The sequence below is a fragment of the Enhydra lutris genome, unplaced genomic scaffold, assembly GCF_002288905.1.
Source record: "Enhydra lutris kenyoni isolate GAN:26980312 unplaced genomic scaffold, ASM228890v2 scaffoldscaffold13, whole genome shotgun sequence".
NCBI lineage: Eukaryota > Metazoa > Chordata > Mammalia > Carnivora > Mustelidae > Enhydra > Enhydra lutris.
The window spans coordinates 54587578-54611588 of NW_019154097.1; the positions used below are offsets into that span (position 1 = coordinate 54587578).

At 58.3% G+C, this 24011-nt stretch overlaps 1 protein-coding gene across 1 annotated transcript in view; it reads left to right on the plus strand.

The window, feature by feature from the left end:
• Positions 1-24011, plus strand: part of LOC111145738 (mitotic arrest deficient 1 like 1) — a 329575-nt gene that overhangs the window by 44133 nt on the left and 261431 nt on the right. Inside the window, exon 10 of the mRNA XM_022500905.1 lies at positions 15833-15919. Coding sequence (XP_022356613.1) covers positions 15833-15919 — 87 coding nt within the window. The remainder of the gene's footprint in view (positions 1-15832; positions 15920-24011) is intronic.

The window sequence follows — 24011 nt, forward strand, 5'->3', positions numbered from 1 at the left end:
GTCAGTAGAATCTCCAGATGTCTATCAATTTGGCCTTTTTAAATAACTAGTTTTGACTTTGTTGATTGTGCCATTTTTTTTTTTTTAAATTTCCTCTTTTCCCTTTTTTGGGTTGACTCCGCTGACCAGCCTTCCAGATGACTGTGGGCACAGCCAGGGCTGAAGCTGCCGATGGCCTAGCTGCTCATGGGCAACTGCCCTGAGCTCTGGGGGCTCCCTCTGCGCCTTGAGGGGCCATTGCACCAGCCTGAGACCTGTGGCTGGCTGACTGGCAGCTGCATGGCTTGGGTACGGAGGGCAGTGAGGGCGTGAGGGGAGGTAGATGGACAGCATCTGCTTGTCTCCTTCCGAGGCCCGGTGTAGCTGTAGTGAAGACCGTGTGGAAGGCAGAGCTCCAGAGAATGGGGACAAGGTAGAAGGAAGTGGCAGCGCTGCATTGGGAGGTGGACGAGTGTCATGGAGCTGTGATGAATGCAGCCCACCTGAGAAAGGACACAGGGCCGGCAGGGCAGTGGTGGAAGCCAAGCCCGCTGGATGGACGGCCCCATGTTTCCAGGAAGCACAGCTGCTTTCCGTCCCGTGTCTGGAGTGGCAGTGACCGACGTGGAGGAGGAGGGTCCTTGGAAGTTGTCTTTTGAGGCTGGCAGATCCCTGTCCTCCTCCTCAGAGCAGTGTGGTCGGCCGCCTGTCCTCAGCCCAGCACACACAGGGGTTGGTGTGGTGGATGCCCAGCCGGGGCCTGCTTTCCGGGATGGGGGGCCTCCCAGAGAGCAGGTTCTGCCGTGCTTGTGCCGAACTGGGGCCGAGGTGGCTGGCCTGGGTGCCGCCTGGTTCATGAGGCAGGGGCGCCCCGGCGCCCGCCTGTCCCAGCCCCTCCCCCAATGTACATGGTGTCTGGGCAGAGGCTCCAGCCTGAAAGATGGGAGACCAGAACAGCATGTGGGTCAGAGCAACTGGGAGGAAATGCAGACCGTGCAAAGAGAAGGCTTCTCATAGATATCCTCCGAGGAGAGTGGCCGCTTTAGCCCAGAAGAAGGAAAGGCTGTGTGGGAAAAGCATGCAGGGGACAGGAGCAGCTGTGGGCAGTCGGGCCTGTGGGAGCAGGTGTGAGAAAGAATCACTCCAAGCGTTGGAAAAGTTGAGGAAATGTCCCAGAAAGAACAAAGGGATAAGGCGGAAAGACCAGGCCAAGGGCTGGTGCTTGTGGACCGTGTCCAGATGTGAGGGGTGGTTCGAGCAGTGGCTGGCCCAGGGGTGCTGGTGTGCCCTGGTGGGAGCGTTCACACCTAGAGGCCATCTGGCCAGCCTTTCGCAGAATGGAAGCATGTTACCTACAGATCAGGGATCAGAATGGCTTTGGGCTCCTGACAGCGGCATTGGAATCTGGCAGAGTGCGTGTGTTCTGGACTTGGCAAGAAGATAGTTTTCCTCCTGGAATTCTATTCCCAGTCAAACTGACAGTCCAGTGTGGGGGCAGACTGAAAGTGTTTTGGGATTTGCAGAGTCTCGGAAACTGTATCTCATCACAACCCTTTCCAGAAAGCTGCTGGAGGGTGCATTCTATTAGAAAACAAGGAGAAAGTGAGGATTTGAGTGTGGGGCCCAGGGACACTGGTGGCCAGAGCCGGAGGGAGCCTCAGGTGTGAAGAAGGTTGAACAGGGAGGAAGGTCTGGGAAAGTTTCTTCCCGTGGGAGCTGATGGGCCGCCGCCTGTGCCTGCACGCCTGGGTCGGGTGTGTGAATTCAGAGAGCTCAGGGTGGGGTCAGGCCTAAGTGCCCTGAAAACCAGGCAAGTGAGGGGAAAGTCAAAGCAGCATGGGAAATGGGAAGGGCGCGTGTCCCGCGTGGCAATGGTGTGAACGGCGTTGGCCCGTCGTCTGGGCATCACTACTGACTGTCACAAGAGGCGGGACCCGGGAGTCATTGCTGGTGTCCAGGGTGGGAGGGAGTGTGGTCCACACGCGTGTGCAGGCTGGATGGTCCTGGTCCATCACGGGAAGTCATAGGTGATTCCCCAAACGGGAGAAATCTGGCAAGGTGGCAATATAAGCATGTTGCCGGGGGAATATACTGGCTCAGATAATTCGGAGCGTTTGCTGCAGGAGACAGAGTGGAGGGGGCAAAGGTCTGCCAGTTTGCATAATAACCCTTCTAGTTCGACTCTGCGCTTTGTGTGACTTCTGCAAACGTACATATGCATGTAAGTTCTGTAGACAGGAGAGGAGGTTCCCTGAGAATGAGCCGGTGGGCCGGTGAGTGGGGTGTGTGGCCGGGCGTGGGACCGTGGTGTTGGGACAAGAGGGAATGCCATTCTGCCCTAGATCTGCCCCTGAGATCACCGGGTCTATGTGGGTTTCTTGCTCAGGCTGTGGGACACAGCTGTGTCCTCACTCAGGGGCCTGCAGACATTTGAAAGACCTAGGCCAGGGCCCACGGTGTGTCTTCCTGCGGGCTCCCAGCCATCGTCGTCACCCTTTGTGGTGGGTGGGCTGACTGGCATCTGGGACCGTCCTTGGAAGAAGGTGGTGAGAGCTGGCACCTCCATGTCAGGGGATAGCCCGGCCGAGGAGGACGTGTGGAGAGAAGCCTCTGCAGTCAGCAGGGGGACCTGTCCTCAGCGCCTGACGCATGCAGCCTCTGCTGGCCCACCTGGGAAGGGGCTGTCAGTGACGTTGCTGTCCTTCCTGCTGTAGCAGCCCACACGAACCCCACCCTGTGAGGCACCCACATGATTGGTGCTGCTTTGCTTCCGTGTGATCTGTGTGAGCACTGTGGTCCTGGGGTTTGCGATCCTGGAGTGTCCTGGGACCCTGGCCCAGCAAGTGTCTGCTCAGGGGAGGCGGAAGGCCGGGGGAGTGGTGTTCGTGTCCTTGTAAGAGAATCGCTTTGGCCTTACCTTCTGTTGTAGTGCCACTCACATTCCCAGGAGACCATTCCTTGCAGAAAGAATTCTTTTTTGGTTTGAAGAAGACTGGTTTGTACGGGGTGCTGCCAGAGGAACCTGCCTACTGGAAGGTTTCTACTGAAGGTCTCTACTGGTGTCCCGGGGAGTCCTGCTCATGGCCTCTTCCGTGGCTCTGCTCTTGGTGGGACCACTGGGGGAGGCGGGAGGGACTCTAACTAGAGGCCCAGAGGAGTGACCCAGGGGTGGGCCACCTGCTGTGCTCCCCTGAGACGTTTCTGTGGCCCAGTGTGGATCACACCGTCCCCAGGTGCTCCAGGCCCAAAGCTGCATGTTAGCAAGTGTGTGTGCGCCCATGTGTGGTTCTCAAGGCTCTGTTGGACGCAGACCATCCTGCCAGCCTGGTGCCGTCCCGGGGCTGTGTCCTTCAGGCGACCGTTTGGCCCCCGTCACTGTGTTGGGACCTGTACGGTGGGGTAGTGACCTAGGAGGGCGGGTCAGCTTGGTGCTGTGTGTGCCACCGCTGCCCCTCAGCTTAACATCGGGATTGTCAGAACGCTTTCCCCTTCCCTTTCCTGGGCCAGCCCTTGGCCGAGCCCTCCAACTGCATCAGCCTGGAAATCCGGGCCCTTCGGATGCAGCATTCAGTCCTGCCTGTGTTGGCAAGTTATCTGTTCCAGCTGAGGCCGTGGGATTGTCCCGAGGGGACTGCCCTTGGGCGGCCGGCCTGCCACCTGTGTTTCTGCCTCTCGGCCCCAAGCGCCTGGCCCCATTCCCTGTCTCTGGGAATGACACCCTCTCTGCTCCACCCTGGAACCCTGGTTCTTGTCGTCCACCGCCGCCTCCCTACTTCCCGTCCATCTCCAGAATACTTCCCTGGTCGCTCCAGCCCTGCTTTGGGCGGTTAAAACCTCAGCAACTGCCCACTGTGGCTGTCTCCACTGTGGCCTTTTCTAGAGCCTTCTTTGCTGCAGCCTCCCAAGGACTCTCTCTCAGTGAAGCTCTGAGCACTAACTGTCTGGTGCTCTTACTACCAAGCTCGGCTGACAGGTACCCCTTGGCCCTGGGCTGCAGCCCTTTCCGAGCTGTCCTGGGTGCCAGCCACCGCCTCTGCAGGATTCTGTAGGTGGTCAGGGCACCTGGCGGCTGCAGTCCCTCAAATGCTGCGTGGGGACGGGACATCCAGGCTGGCTTTGTTCACCCAGGGACACCTTCATGACACCCGGGAGGCTGGCCCCAGTTTCCCTCCATGGCCTCTCCCTGTGGCTGGACTGAGCTGCTTCCGGCAGCACCTGGATTCCATGAAGTCAGGGAGTCATGGCCAGAGCTCCCCGGCCTCAGCCTCGGCCCAGAGTCCGTGTGGCCTGAGTGCTAGAGCCCCACGCCTTCTTCTCTGGGAGGACACTTGCTTATCATTTAGGCTTCATCTGGAACCCGTCTTCTCACGGAGCCTTCCATGAGCCCCTCTGCACCCCAAACTCACCTGCTCCCCACTGTGGCTCCCACACCAGCTGCTCATTGCTCCGTGTTCTTGTGCTGTGATGGTCTGTCTTGTCACGGGGTGCAGTGCCCAGCCCATGCTGAGCACAGGTGGGTGCCTGCCGTGGGGACCTCTGTGTGTTCTTGGCTCTGTGGGTCGGGAGAAGACATTTTTTCCAGGTAAATAACAATTCATGTCCATATATTTGTTTTTCTTGACAACAAAGTAGAACAAGGTGGCCGTAGAACTTTGTTCTTAATTGTGTTTCGTGAGTAACATTCTTTACCAAGTGGTGGAATGCATATAGATAGAAACCGGTTCCTCACAGCCCCAGCACTAGGAGGTAACCACTCTCAAGGGATTCCTGTCCGTCTTCCTAGATTTTCAGTGTCGTTGTATAGACCTGGTGGCCCTGCGTGTGGGTGAAAGCCTTCCCTTCATGTCCCATGTCCTCGTGCTGGGTGACAGCACACCCTTTGTGGCACCCGATCCGTGGCTGCCCAGCTGTCCTGGGTGGGGCTGCCATCATTTCCCTGCTGGTGAGGGTTTGGGCTGTTTCTGTGTTTTGTTGTAAACAGCAGGATAAACTTGTGGTACCCACCTCTCTTTAAAATGAGTGGACCCCGAGACCTATGTGCTCCTCCTGCTCAGTCCTCCAGTGGCTTGTGATCACACTGAGAATAAAACTCAGAGTGTTGAGCACAGCTATGGGGCCGCTCGCCTGGGCCCTGGGCCCTCAGGACCCGGGGTCTGTCCGGACTCTCCCAGAACTCCCCTCCTGTGTTTGTGCCTCAGGGACCCAGCACTCAGTGTATCCTTGCTCTGGGGACCTGGCCTCACTGGGCTTGTTCTCCACCTTGTTGCTGTCATCACAGTGAGCAGATCCTCAGGCCACTTTTGTTTTTGCAAACAGAATCCTAGATTAGGACAGGAGGTCCGGTTCTCCTGGTCCCTTCCTCACCTGAGGATGGATAGACCCATGTTCAGAAAGGTAGAGTAACCTGCCTGGAGCTCCGCAGCCATCTGGGGTCCCTCCTGGGACCACTGCCTGGGCCTGGGCCTCTAGCAGGCCTGCTGAGTCTCCACGGTTCTGAGCCCTTTCCTCCTGTGTGGCTTGGCAGGTTCAGAGAGCATCTTTGCCGTGTGGGCTCTCGTTTTGGGAGTGTCCTCTCTTCCTGCGTTGCCTTTGATCGTCGCCTGCAAGGCGGCAGACCTGGTCTTTAACTCTCCCTTCTTTGCTCTGCTAGCTGCTGTCTCTGCTGAAAGAAATCCCCACGGGCAGGCTGCATGGGCTGGGGTGGGGGTGGGGTACTGAATTTATTGTTCGGGGTTTTGTAATTCTTGAACAGGAGGGGTCGCGACCGGGAGTGGACAGTTGGAGGCGTCAGTCTAGCATGTCTGAGTCACGGCGTGGGTGGACTGGTGGGGAGATGAGCGTGATGTCCCCTTCCTCTCACACGCCCGTCTACCTTCCTGCCGCATCCTTCACCTTCCTCCCTGTGGGGCTGGGGTGCCCGCCCTGTGGCAGCATATCTGGCTGCGTGAGCTGAGATTCCTCCCCTGACACCAGCCCAGTCCCCACTACCCCCAGCCTTCCTGGTGTCGGGAGAAGTGTTCCCCGAAGCCACTGCTCGGGTGTGCAAGATGATGGCTGTCCTCCCAGCCTGCGAAACTGCCTGTGGCACTCATGTATGCGGAGGGATGTGTCCTTCTATGTCCGGCTATGCCTGAGCCCCCCTGCTTGCTGGCCTGTTCGAGCTCCTGGCGAAAGTGGGCTTTGGGGCCACTATGTAGCTGCCTTTTTGAATGTTTAAAGTGTTCAAGAGATCAACTTTTCCAGAGATTGAGGGAGCAGGGAGAGAAAATTGTGGCGTTTGTTTGAAAGGTTCTGAGAGCTTTTTTTTTTAGCTCAGACAGTTCAAAGAGCGTCTCTTGTTAGTCAGAGGAATATTCTAGCATCCCTGGGGTGGTCACACCGGCTTAATTGGGACCCAGGCTGCTTTGAAGTCCTTTTAATCCTGCCTGAGCTGGAGGAAGGAATTTGAAGGCAGCAACTGTAAGTCTGAAATTTTTTCATTTTATTTACATGTGTCTGGGGACTTGTGTAAGTCGTTTCCCTGAAGCGGTTAAGCCAGGTTGCTGGCCGATGGACGGCAGCGTCTGGGGCCTCGCCAGGCGCGGTCAGGTGGCTGCTGCTGACCGTGGCTGGGAGTTTGCTCTCCTTGCAGCTGTCCCGTAGATGGTCTCCATGTGGGGGAGTCTGTAATTGTGCCAAAGTCACGTAAGGAGGGGTCTCTCCACCCTGACAGTTCTGACCTCACTAACCGAGTGTCCTGCCGCAGGCCTCGGAGGGGAGATTGGACTGCAGCTGCTGGAATTTCAGCCACGGGTTCGTTCCTGTGGAGGGACCTGAGGGCACATGTGCCACCAGTGAGCCATGGCCTGTCATGGTGCGTCCTGACCTCCTCGATGTTCCTCCCACTCCTTGTTCCTTCCCTTCCTGCCACCACCCACAGAGTGGCTGTATGGACTCCGATTCTGTCCTTTGGCTCCCGTCTGTCTCTGAAACACAGCAGGTGCTCAGTACACTGGCTTGTTTTCATTTTGTAAACATTTGAAATGTTTTATACGTGGAAAAGCATGTCTTTAAGGAACACGCATGTTCCTCTGTCTCTCCACCCCCAAGTCACGAAGAACAGTGGCTCCTCCAAGGCCTAGTGGGAGCCCCGTCCTTCTGGAGCTGGCTGGCCTCTGTGAACCTGGCCCAGGCGGGGCACTCTCTGGGCCCGCGAAGCTCCTGTCTCTGCAGGTGCACGCACGACCCTGATTCCTTCTATCAGTGTCGTGGGGGCTAGTAACCTATAAATGTGTGAAGGAAGCCGTGTTTCCATGAAAACACTGTTGAATGCTTCGGAAAGCCTCACAGGACTGCTAGCACATGGCTGCTGAACACAGCGCCTGGCTGGGAGATAGACCGGGGGGGGGGGGGGGGGGGTTGGAAGATTCAGGAAGGTTGCAGGCGTCCGTGTTCAGGAAACAGCTGAAATCGTGGATGGTGGTTCATGGTGTCTGTAAAAATGTTAGGTGGAACTCAAGTTTGAAAACCCACATTTGGAGAAGTCTGCATCTTGGTGGGGGCCTGTGCATTTGTACCATTTACCAGGTTTGTGACACCCGTGTGTGGGGTCATTGGCCGGTCCTGGTGGCTTTACATAGGAAGCCTCCTGCTGGTACGTGTCTGGCTTCCTGGCACACGTAGCTGAACACCGTTGGTGGATAGCCTGCGATTGTTCCGTTATAAACGGCCATGACTAGACTTATGTGCATTCACTTATTATGGGATAGATCTAACTCCGCAATGTAAGTTTACAGCGCTAAGCTTCACAGTTGTTTTTTAAATAGTGTAATGCTTCCCAGTTTTCATTCTGTCCTACAGAAGCTGCTGATTTTGTCTCGTTTGTCCTTCTAGACATTTCTTATGCATCTATAAACCAGCTCAGCCACGCTTGCTTATACCCTGTCTCTTTCATACAAAACGTGGGCTAGCACTCTAGTTCTGCTCCGTTTTTTTTTCTCTAGCAGAACACTTTTGAGACCTTCTCACATATAAAAAGATTCTTCTTTTCTCTTTTAAACAGATTTCATTGTAGGGGTGCACTGTGATTTATTCAACCAGCAATTCTAAACTTCTGCTCCGCTGGTCTGAATTCCAGCTCTGGTTGGATACAGTTTTGTTAGTTACTGTTCTGCAAAGATAATGTGTTTTTTTATTTATTCAACTAATATTTATGGCCAGCCTAGTGCCCTGGGCCCAGTGCTATTGGGGAGGTTCACGGACAGTGTAAGAAACGAAACAAAACAGCAGTGTCTGTCTGGAGCCTGAATTCTAGTTGAAGCAGAACAAATAAACACGTGGGGGCTCTGCGAAGGGGCAGGCATGAGGCAGGGGGACAGAAGTTCGGGGCTGTGGCTGTGGGCTCGACCAGGGTGGTGGGGGCGGGCCCAAAGGAGACTTTGGGGATGTTTGAGCAGGGACCTGAGAGATCCGAGGGATGTGCTCTGCAGGCACCTGAGGGAGGAGGCTTCCAGAAGAGGGGTGTGCAGAGGCTCTGGGGTGGGCCCATGGGAGGCCGAGCCGTACTGGCTCCATAAGCTCTGCGGGCAACTTTGGCGCTGCCCTGGCATTGTGGAGGGCATGCGCTGCTCAGCTGGATGTGAGGTGTGGGGCCTCACTTAGATTTTAAGTGCTCGCTGTGGTTGCTGGCTTACAAGCTGATGCTTGGAGGCAAGGATGAGATAGATGCAGGAAATGGGCCACCAGGCCCCCAGATGGTCACAGGAGAGCCAGGATGGGTGGAGAGGAGTGGGGTGGGAGGAGCAGGAAGGGCTCTCTAGCCAGGAGCTGTCCAGGAGGCAGGTGGGCAATCCTGGAACTCAGGACCCTGAGTCTTTTGTTGGGGGTCCATCCCAGGGTGAGGGGGTGGGGAACACGAGGTAGGTTAGGGGCGGGGGCGAGAGGCACCTGGCAGGAAGATGCCAGTGAAGGGACTGGAGAAGGAGTGGAGCTGTCCTGGGAGAACGGGCAGAGCAGAGGGGTGTGGGTGCAGTGGTTGGCAGCCAGTTCCTGCCTGGAGGGGAGGGGGAGCACAGGTGGGGCTGACTCGGGCATGGGGAGCTAGGTTACTGTGCAGAGATGCTCCAGTGGGGAGGGGGGCTGAGGCTCTGTTGGGCAGGGGTAGGATGTGCAGACCCCTCCGGAGTGTTCCCCGTGGGCAGAGGGGCCCTAAGGGAGGGTTGTCCACGGGCAGTAGCTTGTCAGGCAGGCAGTGTGATGGCGGGGAGAGAGGCCTTTGTTTCTGTGTGAGAGCATCGTGAATTGATTGTGGGGGATGGCTGCAGTGGGATAGGGGTCTGTGGGTGTGTGCTGAGACCCTGTCTCTTGACTGGCCTGCACCTCTCTGTGGGGAAAGAGCCATTTGTTCTCTGTTTATCTGGGAAGACAGGCAGTTTTAGAAGATGTGTGGATGGCTGCTGTCTACTACTTGGCTAACGTGTCATGGAGTAGGGAGAGGGACAGATGATCTTTGTGGGTGCCTGTGGTTTCAGGACCATCAGTGGTCACTTCCTCTGGTGTGTCTGATCTCCAGCTCTGTAGCCATAGGCCTGGGTGCAGCAGGGACAGCCACCCAGGGTGACCCCATCAAAACCTGGTCCACATCCAGGTCATAGGGAATTCATCCTTTTCTTTGGGAAAATAGTCGCTGCTTTTCCCATCCTGAGATAGCAGATTTTATCTTAAGTCAGCGCTTGGTGACATAGTCCCCCCCCCACCCCAGCTCCATATCCTCCCACAGCTGTGCCCTGTCATCAAGAAATACCTGATTTAACGGGACATCCCATTGCCCCTGTGGCTTTGCAGTCATGAATGTCTGTCCTCCTTTTGGGTTTAAGCCAAGTTTTGTGGTGCAGCGTTTTCTAATCCTGGTTCTGCATACTTTCTGCGGGGGGGGGTTTGTCCCCCTGTTGTAGGGCTTTGTGCCCGGCTGAAGCCACTCCCGGGAGCTGGGGCCCGGTGGGCTTTTACCTGGGCATAGTGGTTCCCTGGAAGCGAGCTTGAGCTTCATCTTAGAAATTGGAGTCCTCTGGGTCTCCCGAAATGGGGACTTCGGGCTCAGATGGGAGACCTGGCACCTGCTGGCACGAGCCTCAGAAAGAAGAGCTGCTGGGCGGACGGCCTTTCCTCGAGAGCCCCCCACGGGGTGACCCCCTCCCCCGCAGGCCCCCGCTGTGCTGTGCACAGCTGAGTTGGCGTCAGAATTCAGCTGCAGAGTGAACAAAAAGACGTCTTCCCTCTTGAAAGCCCACCAGTCAGAGTTAAAAGGCTTCACAGCTAAAGCCAACGTTGTCAGCAGCAGCTGTCACAGCATGGGCTGCCGTGGGGACTGTCACTCTCATCTCCGAGTCCAGGATCCAGAGGCCCTCTGAAGGCCTTCCGCCTCATCGTGTGTGAAGTGCAGGTCTGGGGACAGATTGATGCTCCTGTCTGAGTGCTCCCGTGCTGTGTCTGGGCTGAGTGCTGCTCGCCGGGAGCGCCGAGCCAGGCCCCAGAGCACTTGCTAAAACATCTCTGCACAGCTGTGGCTCCGCGACAAGCCAGGAGGTCTCTGGAGACTCGGCGCCCTGCCCGTCGGAGGTGCTTTGGTCCCTGCTCTGTGACCTGACGCCGGTGAAGCCTGCAGTTCAGTAACCCTCCTGCCCGCCCAGCTCCCCGGGAGCTGCCCGTGTTCGCGCTGGCCGCTTACGACGGGCGTCTCGCGCTGTGGGCATGGCTCTCCATCCCTGGCTCCCAGGGCTTCTCCTGCCTTGTCCCCAGCCGTCGCCTCTTCCGGATGCCCTTCCCCCGTTGTCCCCCGCCCCGGGTCGTGCTGCCTTGAGCTCGCACAGGCACGCCCCAGGTGCTGTCAGCCTCTGGCTTCTGCTCTCCAGCTGCACGTTTCCAGCGACTCTTTGCACGTAGTTAAGACACTGCATGGTGGGGGGGGTGGTGTTTCAAGTTTTATTTGTATTCCAACATGTAGGTTATCGTGGGTTAAAGATCCCTTTGACGGCCACTGCTGGTCTCGGCCCTGACCTGGAGGTGCCCCCGGTATCCATTTGGGGTATCTTTTCTGAGCGTGCTCTGTCAATACACGCCTGTGTCATTGGCATATTTTCTTTGAGCCTGGACTTGTGAAGTTGTTGGTGCAGTTTGAGGGACGCTGCCCTTGAGCTCTTTCCCTGAGCACCTGCCGGACACACCGGGTCCTTTGGGAGGAGGAGGGAGTGCTTCTGGAGGAAGGGCTGGGCGGCTGCGTGCAGGCAGGGGGTCCTGACACAGTTGTCCATGTTCCCGTCCTACGGGCCTCCTCCTTGCCTGGTGTGTATTACCTGTGCTCCCCCACAGTGCCGCCTGCACCCCCGCTTTCCCTGAGACATGCCAGGCATCTTGGCCCTGCCTTCTGGGGTCTTCGTCTTCTGTCCTCTGTGCTCTGTGCCCAGACCTGTGTAAGTTGGAGAGCATGGGCAGAGAAACATGCGCAGACGTGACGTGACACTGTGCACACATGCCGGTCTGCCTCCTTTGCCGCCATTGGTCTGGCCACAGGGGAGGGTGGCCTGGGCCTCCAGAACGGCGGGTCTCCCTCAGGCCTGCGTGTGCTGTGCAGAGTCTGCCTGGGGGCCCTGACCTGTGTTATGAACCTGGGGAGGCCTGAGTGGCTTCCCATGCCTAGCCCAGCCTTTGTGAGCCGCCGGGACACCAGTGTGAGATTGTAGGTCCCGGCATCCTATGGAAGGGCGGAAGGCCCATGGGCTCGGCCCGTGAGCCGCTCTGTGAGCCCCCTCTCCAGATGTGCGGTCTCCTCGGCTTAGCCCCAGTCACTGTGGCCCCCAGGTTCCACCGGTCGAAATTACAGTTTAGGAAAAACTTCAGGAAACTTTAGGAAAAAAACTTTAGGAAAAAATTCTATAATTTGTGATGTTCTCATCAGAAATTATAGAAACTCTGGAGGGTGCTCTGCCTCTGTGATAGGGGCCTGGCTCTTCCCACATGTGTTCTCCCTGCTGTCCACACAGGCGCATTGCTGGTCTAGTCGATCCGGCTTTTGGCTTTTGCTCTTCTCAGTGTGTGTATTTTTGTAATCAGAAGACCCACACATGTTGGCATTTCAAAAATGCTGCTCCCGTCACCTCCCCTTCCTGTTCTCACGTGAGTAGCTCATGGTGTGAAAGTAGCCTGAGTGTGGACGACAGCGCAGGGGCCTGGCTGCCGGCCATGTGACACGGGATGCAGCTGTCTGCTTCGTCCTCTGCGCCTCTGTCACGAAGCATAGGTCGTGGAGGTCATGGCCTAGTCTTCTGGGATTCTTTTAGACTTGGACCAAATTCTGGAATCAAATATTTGCATGTCAAATTGACAGAGAACCTGAGAGAGTGTTTTCTTTTCTTTCTTTTTTTTTTAAAGATTTTATTTATTCATTCATGAGAGACAGAGAGAGAGAGAGAGAGGCAGAGGGTGAAGTAAGATCCCAGCTGAGCAGGGAGCCTGATGAGGGCCTCTATCCCAGGACCCTGGGATCGTGACCTGAGCTGAGGGCAGATGCTTCACTGACTGAGCCCACCCCCAGGCGCCCCGAATCCCACACAGTTTAACGTATTGATTCCTTGTTTCGAGTTGGACCTTGTATTCCTCATTTATGCAGTGAGACGTCACCCGTCACCGTCACTGTCACTTGTGTCTTGTTTCCCCCGCAGTGTTATGTGGGTTGGCTTGTATACCTTACAAAAACCGTTGCAGAGGCTCCCGTGTCCTCTTGCACCCACGTGGCTAGAGAGTGTGCAAGGCTTGTTGGGTGGCTGCGCTATGCTATGTCTGGGTCCTCGGGTTTGTGGCTCTGCTCAGAGGAGCCCTGATGAGCTACAAGTCAGCTTGCCGTTGTCTGGACGGTGACTGAACCCTGGCCGTCTCTTTCCTTGAAAGACGGTCCACCTGTTCTCCATCTCTGCAGGGAGAATATGCCGGCGATGGGAGACCCCTGAGTATTGCCTGCTGGTTTTCTGTGCTTTGAGTTGTTAGAGGAAAGCGGGGCCCGGTGCTTGCAGGAGTGACCCGTCAGGACAGTCTGGTTGCAGATCAGAGTCTGGATGCAGGCAGAGGCAGAGCTGCAGGGGTCGGCCCCGCGGGCCACCGAGGAAAGGGCTGCATGGCGGTAGTGAGCCCTCCAGCAGCTGCAGGCCGGCTGATACGTGGGCATCATGCCATGCAGTCTTGTCTTCTGGAATTGGGCGTGTGAGGGAAGCAGTCCCTGCAGCCCACATCCTTGCGCCGCGAGGAGGGGGTGGCTCATTTGAATGGTGGCACCTGGAATTCGGGGGCTGGGACTGGGGCCAAGGACCAGCCTGCTGGAGGGTCTGCCACAGGTGTGTCGGCCAGATCTGCATGGCTGGGTGTCGTGGTTTGTGCGGGGGTGCTCTGGGAGGGGCAGCGAGAACTCAGGCCACCTAGGCTGTGGATGTCCCGCTCCTCAGGCAAGTGGACCAGGTGTGTGTGGCTGGTGTGCTCTCTGGGGGATGGGGGGACGTAGGCTTGCCGCTCCGTTCACTTGAATGTGGAGCCAGGCCCCTCGATGTCTGTCTAGCAGTCCCGCAGTACTTGGGCATCTGAGGGCCTCTGTGTGAGCATTGGCTGAGAGAGCAGAGACCCCGGCATCCTGGGCACAGCGTGTGTGTGTGTGTGTGTGTGTGCGCTTGTGTGGGAGCGGCCTCGTGTGCACTGGCCTGGGTGGGGGCCCCAGGGGCCGCAGGTGTCCACAGTGGGGTGGAGTGTTTCACAGTATGTGTTGGGTTCACTTTTTTCCTGATTGGAACCGTTCCAATTTTCCCTCTTTATGAAATTGTGTCATTTCAAAATATGTTCAGAGGAGATAAGAGAGCCTGGGTGAAGGTGAGTCTGGTTGTCCACTGTGTCTAACTCCTGGCTTTGGGGTCAGATCTGGGCCGCAGGGCACCAAGCTTGCTTCACGTGCTCCTGACTCTGCCGTTCGGCCTCAGGGTTTCTGGAAGGCGTCTACCTGGAGGGAGCTGCAGGCGACCCGTCCTTGGTCACCGAGAACCCCTAGAGACTCCGTGGTCCTCTGCTACTGGGTCCTGTCCATGGGCCCTTCCCTGCACTCGGGCCTGAGCAGCTGTCTCAGGCAGAAGACGCGGTGCCCACCTACATCCCCACGAAGCGAGGGCAGGGCCAGGGGCAGTGCCCACGTGGAGGTGCATGCTGGCTTGTTGGCTCGTTCTCATTAGACTCATCCCACGGACTTGGTAACCGTTCATGTAACCCTGGACTGGGTGACACAGGGAAACAACAGCTTGAATATCTCTAGAACATTTCAGAAAAAAATACCTCTTGGCTTGAAAAGATGTATTTTTATGTCTGTATTTTTAACTCCCCGAGGTTGGGAAGCTTGAGGAAGCTCCAAGAAGAATGGGAGCTGGCGTTCAAGGCTGGCTCAAGCCCTCCCCGTGCTGGATTTCAGTCTTGCCCAGGGTCCTTCCAGATGATCACGTGGTCTGGGGAGGAGCGCGGGGAGAAATCGTTCCTTTGCCCCATGGTTCCTTCAGGCCCAGTGAGGGTCTGTTTCTCAGGTGGCCAGGAGGGGAGTCTGTGAGGGCATCTGCAAGGGAGAGAGCCAGGAAGCACCTGCGGGAAGGGTGCGGACTGCAGAGGCCCAGGTATGTGACCAGTCGGGCCATATGGGTGTCATGGACTGCGGACGGGTCACAGGTCCGTGAGCTCCTGTTCTAGGGACGGCAGACACTGAGAGACCCTGAGGTGAATGCCGAGTGGGGCAGGCGGGATGGGGAGCAGCCTAGGGGTGTGATGGGAGGGTCCCTGTTCCAGGGAGTGCTGATCGTCCTGAGACCTCTTGAGGGCAGAGCACTGCGAGCACAGGGTGAACTGACACAGAGCTTCATAACACTGGGGTGACATGTCCATATCCAGAGGCAAGGCTGTGGGTGGTAGACCCCTGGGGCCTAGTCCTGTGGTGGATGCTTGTGGGAGCAGGGCCCTGTGGTGCCCTTGGAGGCCAGGGAGAGAGCCTTTGGATCCTTTAGTGACCGGTAGCCACTCCTATGGTTTGTCACAGCCCCTCGTGGCTCCTTCAGTGACAGAGGAGGCTGTGGCGCCTCCCACCCATGGCCCCAGGCTTGGTACTTAGGCCCAGAGCTCAGCTGCCACTTGCGTGTCAGGGAGCCCCTTAGCTTGCTTGCCGTGTGCTGTGTGGGGACCACACCCGCCGTGCCGGGTGTCGTCGTAGTCTATTGCAGGTGTTCCGCGCGCCGGCGTCAGGTTCGGAGGGGTTAGATGGCGGCCCAGTGCTGCTCAGAGAGGAGTGCGCCGCGAGCCGCTCCTGACACCTGGAGGCTCTGTTTCCTCCTCTGTGAGGTGGCAACAGGGCAGTGGGGCTGCTCTGGACGGGAGCCGAGATGGGCAGTGTGGAGCAGCGTGAACATGATGAGGAATCATCTGTGGGGGCGTCTGCTGTGGCCTCTTTTCCCGTCGTTGGTTCCAGGGAGACGGGTACACGACCTGTGCTGAGGACCCCCCAGCTCCCCTGCCCTTCTCTGTAGGGTGACGCTGGCGGCTCGCTGTTGACCGGTTCTTACAACTGAAATGGAGTTGTGTCAAATAAGAATCATTTAGTGCTATTACATGGCCAGGGGTGGGCTGCGGTTGGAACCCAGGTCATGGTGTGCGCACAGTGACGTGCCACACTGGCCTGGGAGCCACACGCGGACGCCACCCGTCCTGGGTCTGTGACTCCTCGGCTGCTGGCATGGTTTTGGCGGCTGTCCTGTGCGGAATGAGGTCCTCTCCAGGAGGTGGCTGACGCGGCCGTGTGTTCTCCACTCCGCAGAACCCCGGAAGACCTGTCTGGGTTTGTCGTTGAGCTGCAGCGGCGGGAGCTGGCCTTGCAGGACCGGAACAACACCATCACCACCAGGTAGGCCTGGCGGCCCGGGGGGGTGTGCGGGGTGGTGGAGCCCCCAGCGTGGGTGTCCCCTGGGTGTGGCTTGGGAGCGGCTCCACCTCACTGCTCCCTTGGCCTTGGACTGAGTGAGTGGGAGCTGGGTCTATCTGAGGGGTGCAGGAGGCCTCACGTTTCTGCCACATGCCTGGCTGCCCTCGCCTTCCCGTGCCTGGGGGCCTTGGGAAGGATGTGTGCGGCATCGGGGAACCCTGGCTTTGTTGTGGCGTGAGCTCCAGGTGACCCCCTGATTGTGGGGAACCTTGAGCCCAGGGGAGGCAGTGCGTGTGTGTTTGCATGCGGTTAGACCTGTGGGCTCAGGAAGGTCCCAGAGAGGAACAGAGAGATGCCCTCGGTCGCGGGTAGCGGGAAGACTTCTGCCCGGGGCTGCATAGTGAGGAAGGAGCCCCCCTTCCTGGTGGGAGGCCCGGAGGCCAGCAGCTGTGTGACATTGTGCAGGCTCAGCATTAGGTTTTCCCTCCTAACCCTGTGAGGCCAGCACACGCTCGTCATTATGCTCCATCCTGACGCGACCCCACGGGGAAGGGCTTGGTCCCATAAGCTGCCCCACTCCATGCATCGGTCTTAAGTCCCGGGTCCTCGGGCTGCCTGAGCTTTTGCCCTGGTTGACTCCAAACCCAGGGTTTCCTTCCACACCGCACCCGTTTGAGGGTTTGCTAGCATGACTAAGAATTTAGGAAAATGCTTTCTGTGCCGTCACTGACTTTTTGCAAAGGTTGCAGTCTGAGCAGCCAGATGGCAGAGGTGCCTGCGTGAGGGCTGGGGGGTGAGAGCTTCCCTGTTATCTCTGGGTGCAGCCCTGCTCCCAGCACCTCGGTGTGTCCCAGCTCGGAAGCTGTCTGAGCCCTGTGTGGGCTTGGCGGGGGGTGGGGGTCTGATGGTGTCTCCCTGCTTACGTCATGCTTATGTTATGGGCTGCTGGGGAGGAGCTTGGCCCCCGCCCCTCACCCCCCAACCGCCATGGGGGTGATTGCTTAATCTGGCCCCTTCTGCAGCCCCCTTGTTAGCTCAGACAGGACAGCGGATACAAGGGGTTTGTTAGGAGTCATGAGATGCCCTACCACTTCAGCAATCCTAGGTTTCTTAGGAGCTCATTGCCAGGAAAGGGGGCAGAGACCAGATGCTTCTCCGTCAGGCTGCCCCTGGCTTCTGCTGTGTGGTTGGCCTTCTTTCTCCGGCCTCAGGTGACCCATCCGCAGGCCTCAGGTGAGGCCTCTTTCTCGGGTCTCCACTTTGGAACAAGGAGGCCTTTCCTGGGACCCCTGCCAGCAGATGCCCCTCCAGCCTCATGGGCCCAGGCGCAGAACTGCTCCAGGCGGGATGGGGTTCCTTGGTCTGCAGCTGGCCCACTTCCCGTGGGGCTCTCTAGGGGGCCGAGCCCTGAGTGGGGTCGGGTCCCCACGGGCGAGTGGGTCTGTGAACAGCCGGCCTCAGCCTTGTGCGGACGCAGGGTCTTAAGGGCTCACTAGTAGCCAGAGGGAAGGATTTCTTATTTGGGGGGTTGATGTCACTTTGAAAATTGGCTTTTAGAAGCATCTGGTTATGTTGGACATAATCACGTCAATTTAGCTTAAAAACCTCAAATGATAAAGATTGCCTTTTGCTTTCAAAGCTACTGTCAGATGAAACGGGTGTTAAGAGTGATTTGAAATTAAAGCTTTTACATTTTTCCAGACGATCTTCACTTTACTTTGCATTTGAAACAGAATGAACTGCTCAAAGAAAGAAAACTCGCTTTGGTTTTTCTCAGGCCAAACCATGAGGTGCTGGGAAGGTTGGCTTTCGTGTACGAGGAGGTGGGGGCCAGAGCTGCTCCAGCCACATGGCCCCGACAGCCAGCTCACTCGCGGTAGTGAGCGCAGAGCTGACCTTCTCTTCTCCATTCTGGGAGTGGCCATCCCCTGTGGCAGTACCTTGTCCACCTCTCTGGACCCCTGGCTCCCCTCCGGGAGCAAGCTCACGTGTGACAGATGGCCGGGCAGGCCCCTGATGAGGTGGTAGGGACCCTGTGATGCGAAGCCCTTCCTGACCAGCACGGAGAGGACTTGTGTGTCTGGCGTCCTTCACGCTGGCCGGCTGCCGGGTCTGTGGGTTGTGGTCTTGTGTGGGGTGTCAGGAGCCCTGGTGAAGGCAGGACAGCCGACTTCATTCCCTGTTGACTGGGGGTGCCGGGGGCCCCTGGGCAGCCTTCGGAGGAGGCTGTTGCTTGGTGAAGGGGACTTGAATGAGTGGTGGGAGGGCAGTCCTTGCTCATGTTGCCCGTCCCCATCTCTGAGAGGTGGTGCCCTTGGCTGTGCGTCTTCTTGGCAGCCCGCAGGTTGATGGCTTCCCTGTCATCCCCGAGGGGGACTTGAGATCGGCATACTGGTCATAATTCTTCATGTGGCTCTTTCCTTGCTGTTTGTCTGCAGCATTTAGGCCGTCCTCGCAAACCGTCTGGAGTGTGATTAGGCCTTGTCATCTTTGTCATCGTGTGTCTGTGTGAGTTATGGTGCTCTTGGGCTGTCCTGAGGCCAGCAAGGCTGGCGACGGCCACAGAAGATTCATGATGACCGAGGACCTGTTCTCTGCGCATCGGGGTGGAGTTCACGCTGTGCTAGGAGCTCCAGTGGGTCCCTGGCTCTAGCTCAGGCTGGCCGGCCACCGAGTTGCTGTGTGTCCTTGGACAGAGGAGTTAGCCTGTGCCTCCTGTCAGATGAGAAAGGGGATAACTGTCATGGGACTGTGGAACACTGAGGAAGAAGGCTCTGTCAGCGTCAGGTAGACCTGTGCCTGGTGGGGGACGGGGCAGGAGCGGCCTCTGGGGTAGTTGAGGACATGGCGGCATGAGTCGTCTCCTATATGTACCCAGAGGAGGCCCGGAAGGGGGTGGACTTGGGGTTGGCATGCAGGACAGTGACATCAGGTGAGAGAACAATCCTGGGGGGTGGGTAACTGTGAAGCATGAAGACTGGCGTGACCTTGTCTGTGTGTCGATGGAGGGTGCATGGGAAATTGCCTTGGACCTGGTGTGTTGAGGAGCTTGTGGGGTCCGAGAGAGGTTGGAGAGGCCGTGGACGGTCAGAGACGTAGGCGTGCTCAGTGTCCCCTGTGGACTCCACCCCGGCCGCTGGGTGCCCGAGCAGTGCCGAGGTCCCGCTCGGCCTGGAGCTCCCACTCGGAACTCCAGCATCTCTTCCCACGAGGCCAGATCTCCCTGCGTGGGGCTCCTGCTCTGATACGTTCTGGTCGGCGAGGCCGCCCCGGCGCGCTCCTGCCGAGTTCCTTGTGTGCCCTGTGCTTGTGCTGCAGGCTTCTTGGGGCAGGGACGGCATGTTGTGTGCGACGGCGTCCCCGGGGACGCAGAGGACGCGGGTGAGGAGCTGCTCGGTGAGCGTGTGTCGGCTGAAGGAATGAACGAACAGCCCGACTGGAGAGCCACAGTAACGGACTGCTGGCCCAGTGAGCCCCGTGGGACTCGCTTCTGTGCCGGGCGGTCGCGGGCCCACAGCTGGGCTCTGGGTGCCCCCTGCTGGGCTGGCTGGAGCGCTTCCTGTCATGGGGCGGCCCGGCTTTGCCTCGTGCGTCAGTGCTCCAGTTCTGGGACTCCCGGGGGCTCTGTGATCACCTGGCTGGCCTTCATGGGGACCAGCCCCACAGCCGTTCCCCTCCCCAGGCCTCACTCTGGTCTTAGGTACGACTGTCTCTGCAGGAGCGTGTCCCGGGGCTTTCCAGGGGTGTAGACTGGGGCCCTGCTGGTCTGGCCAGCTCCCGGTGTTGCTCGGTGTAAACGGGCTCCGGCGGGTGGTGCCGAGGCAGCCCGTGTCTGAGGCCTTGTCTTCACGTGTTTCTCGGTGGCAGTCTGTGGTGGTGCATCTGTTCCACAGACACCGGCACATGCCTGTGAGCTCGGTGACTCCATCGACCGGGACCCCCTTCCTCAGGCTGGGCCGGGCTCCGTCAGCTCGCACTGGTCACAGTACTCACACGATGGGAGGCCCAGAGTCGTGCTGTGAGCACGCAGACCTGGCCGTGGGGGCATCGAGACCCGTGGTGCTGTCTCTCTGGGGCTGGGGTGAGCTGACCCCCCGCACACACACACACAGTGTGCAGCGTCGGGGGCTCCCATGTGGAGGGAGGAAGTGATGAGATTTTTGGAAGCTCCAACCTTTTCAGAGCCTGCGAATTAGTCATAGTGACATTTGTTCTTGTGCTATGTCCTGGACCCTTGGGAATCTTCCTTGGGTGCTTGCTTCCATGCAGAGGTCAGAGCTCAGTCTTCTGCTGTAGACCATACTCTCTGTCTGGGGCAGACAACCATCAGTCTAGGGTAGATCGGCTGTCTGTCTGGCTTAGGCTGGCCATTTGGGGTAGATTATACTGTCTGTCTGTCTGTCTCGTGTAGACCACACCATGTTGGGTAGACAGGCTCTCTGGCTTAGGCTGGCCATCTGACAGGACTTCCGGTGATGCTCTTCTCCTGTAGCTATGGAGCCCTTGCACTGTGGCCAGTGTGGGTGAAAAACCACATCTGTAATGTAACATTAAGTAGTCTCTTGTGGTTGGTTTGTGGCTTCCGGGTGTGGCTGCATGGCCTTAGTCCAGGGTCCGAAGTTCAGCTCTGCCACGTGCCATCGGGACCAGTCCTTGAGGGTCCCTCATCTAGAACATGGAGATGTAGTAGGCGCAGGAGACGGTTTGGCCCCTTGTGGGGTCGGCACGCGGGTTAGCTGGGACAATAAACCTATGTCCCTGTTCCGGCTCCTAGCTGATGAGCCAGCTGTCAGGATGCAGCAGGTGTTGTCACCATGTGCCCCCGTTGTCATCAACAACCATGTCCTCCTGTTGCGATGATGACAGTCTTGGCACATAAGAACTCACAACCTTCCTCGTGGCTGCCTAGCTCTGTTCCTTAGTGCCCTTCCTCTGCTGGGTTCCCTCTGTTCCTTGCCTGTGTGGGCTGTGCTCTGGATGGCAGCTCTGGGTCTGGCCTTGTCCAGCCCCCGTCAGCCTCCAGGGTGTGGTCTGGCTCCCCCTTACTGGGCTGTGCCCCTGCTTCTGCTTCCCCTTCCACCTCTCTGGGGAAGGGGACGAAGGGGATGCTTCGGGGCAGCCGTGGCTGGAGGTGGAACCGGCATTCCGTGCAAAGCCCTGGCCCCTTGCGACGCTGGCTGCCCTTCTGCCGTTGCCCCTACACTCTGGTCCATCCCCCCAGCTACACCGGGAACGGCTTAGGCTCCAGACCCTTTGCACTTGTGACTGTACTTCGTGGCCAGCACAGGCTGGTCCTGGCTTGGCGAGGGTTTCACGGGCGAGGAGTCAGAGGGTGTGCCGTGCTCTTGGGCACCACATGGTGTCCTGCCGCTGTGCCTCACATCTGCTTGTGTGGCCCCAGGCAAGGGCCCCTCAGTTGGCTGCCGTGACTGGCAGTGTGTGCCCCTCTCCTTGACTCTGGGTTGCTCCTTATGCCCCACATGTTCAGGAACCCAGGACTCTCTTCCACCACTGGCTGCCATCTCCTTCAGATGACGAGGATTCGTGGTGGCATTTCCCACTCTGGCTGCCTCTGCTGTCCCTACCGCCTTCCCTTGGTGTCTGCCCCTGCTGACTTCTCCACCCCCTCCCGTTTCTACCACCTCTGCCACACTGCCCCCCTTCAGCAGCGGGACACACTGTGCCTGCCTCTGTCCCTGCTGGCCCTGGAACTTTGCTCAGGCCGTGGCTGACTTGGAATTTCTCTGTGGCTGCGGCTGACTCGCTCCTCAGGGAGGCTTCCCGTTCGACTGCGTGTCTTATAATTAAATGTGTCTTCGTCGTGCGCTTGCTTGTCTACCTTGTCCCTGCCGCAGGGCTGGGTCTGGGTGGTTGGGGTCGCCGCTGTGGTTCTGGCCAGAGCGACCCAGGGCGTGCAGTGAGTGAGTGCGGTGCTGGAGGTGTGAGGCTCGGGCGCTGGGGGTGCACAGGCCTCACACGTTCGCCTGGCTGGGCCCTCTTGACTTCTCGATCCACCAAGGTGACAAGTGGTTATCTCTGCTCTGCCTGCAGAGTACCTGAGTCCAAGTGCCGGCCACACGGGTGCCAGCTGTGTCTCCGCCCGACCGCGAGGCTGGCCCCAGCAGCACTTCCTGCCCTGCAGGGTCTGTGTGCAGAGGAGCCTCTTGAGATGGGCCTCAGACTGTCCCTTGGGCAGGTGCACATGTACAGGACCCTCTGGGGCATTCTGTGTCACTCGCCAGTAGGCTATGGTCTGCTGCCGCCCTTGGGGCCTTGCCTTTCTCTCCTGTCCTTGTCGCCATCGTGTCACTCCTCCCTGTGCCCAGGGCCTCACCTACCTCATGCTTCTCACCTCCTCTGTCAGGAGGTCACAGGGCTCCTCTCTATTCTGGAACATTCCAGCAGTGCTCCCTGATGGAGGGCTAATGCTTCTGGTCTTCATGGAGGCATCTGTGTGTGTCCATCCTCACCTTTTCCTGTGGGAGAGTCCATCCTGCCCAGGCTGCAGCTACCCACTGCCTCCGGATGTTGTTTCTGTGCTCTTCCTGGCACTAATCTGATGCGTTGATTGACCAGTTGATGTGTGCCTGGTGCATTTCTCCGTTTGAGTGTGAACTCCATGAGAGTGCAGGGACCGTGAGCATGGGATCGGTGCCCAGGGCACATCTGTTCAGTAAAGAATAAGTGTCTTTTTCTCTTTTCCCAGGATACGTTGTCGATTCCCTGAGCAGTGGTGTCTCTGTGGGTTCTTGTGTCCTCACCCCTGCTGATGAGGACTGGGGGTCAGCGGAGACATCCCCCAGCAGTGCCCATGATCCCAGCCTCTCACCTCCGCCTGGCGAGGACTGGAGGTCAGCGGGGACATCCCCTGGCAGTGCCCACGATCCCAGCCCTTCACCACCACCTTGCGAGGACTGGGGGTCAGCGGGGACGTCCTGTGGCAGTGCCCACAATCCCAGTCCCTCACCCACACCTGGTGAGGACTGGGGGTCAGTGGGGACGTCCCCCGGCAGTGCCTACGATCCCAGCCCCTCCCCCGACCTGGTCAAGACTGGGGGTCAGCAGGCATGTCCCCTGGCAGTGCCCACAATCTCACCCCCTCACCCCCACCTGGTGAGGACTAGGGGTCAGTGGGGACATCCCCTGGCAGTGCCTACGATCCCAGCCCCTCCCCCACCTGGTGAAGACTGGGGGTCGGCAGGCATGTCCCCCGGCAGTGCCCATGGTCCCAGTCCCTCACCCCTACCTGGCGAGGACTGGGGGTCAGCTGGGATAACCCCTGGCAGTGTTCCTGTCCTTGTCCTTGCCAGGATTAGGGGACAGGGTATCACTCACTGGGGACCCAGGAGCATGGACTGGGACCTCTCCTTCTTTGCTAGTCCTTCGTCAACCGATCCCTCTGAATCTGCGGAGGATGCAGCAGTGGGGCTGGCTGAGTTGGCACCTGTCTTGCGCACAACTGGCCTGGAGCTGGTCCCCTGGCTCCTGCACCCCATCTTGGCCGTGGTGCTGCCAGTCCTCACTGTGGTCTGCTCTGCCCCACACTGCGGCAGGCCAACGGCTTAAAGCCAGTCACACGACGTCCACTGGAGAGTACACAGTGCTGATTTTCTCTACAAAGTGGGTTTTGTAACCCGTTTCATGGCAGCTGGGAAGGCTCCTCCTGCTCCAGGTTTATGGCTGGTGCCCAAGGGGAGACAGCCTGGTGTCCTCAGTGCAGCTGTGACCGGGGTGTCGTTCTGCACAGGCGGGCGTTGTCACTGAGATCCCAGCTTGGAAAGCATCGCACGTTGCAGCCTGGGCTGCCTGAGCCTCGAGGAGCACTGGCTGCCAGGGCAGTTTGGGGCGGGGCAGGAGGGGGAGCTGTGGGTAACCCTGTGGGGGCGGGGCGTGTGTGCGTCTGGACGCACGTGCACTCGTGCACGTGTTCTCGTGCTGATGCCGAGGCTCGGAGAAGGGAAAGGTGTGGGTTCAGAGAGGAGACGTGGTTGCTTTCTAGCCACGAGGTGGATAGGGATCGCTTCTAGGGGCAAGCAGGTTTTGAGTCAGATCTGGCCAGATTGTGAAAAATAAT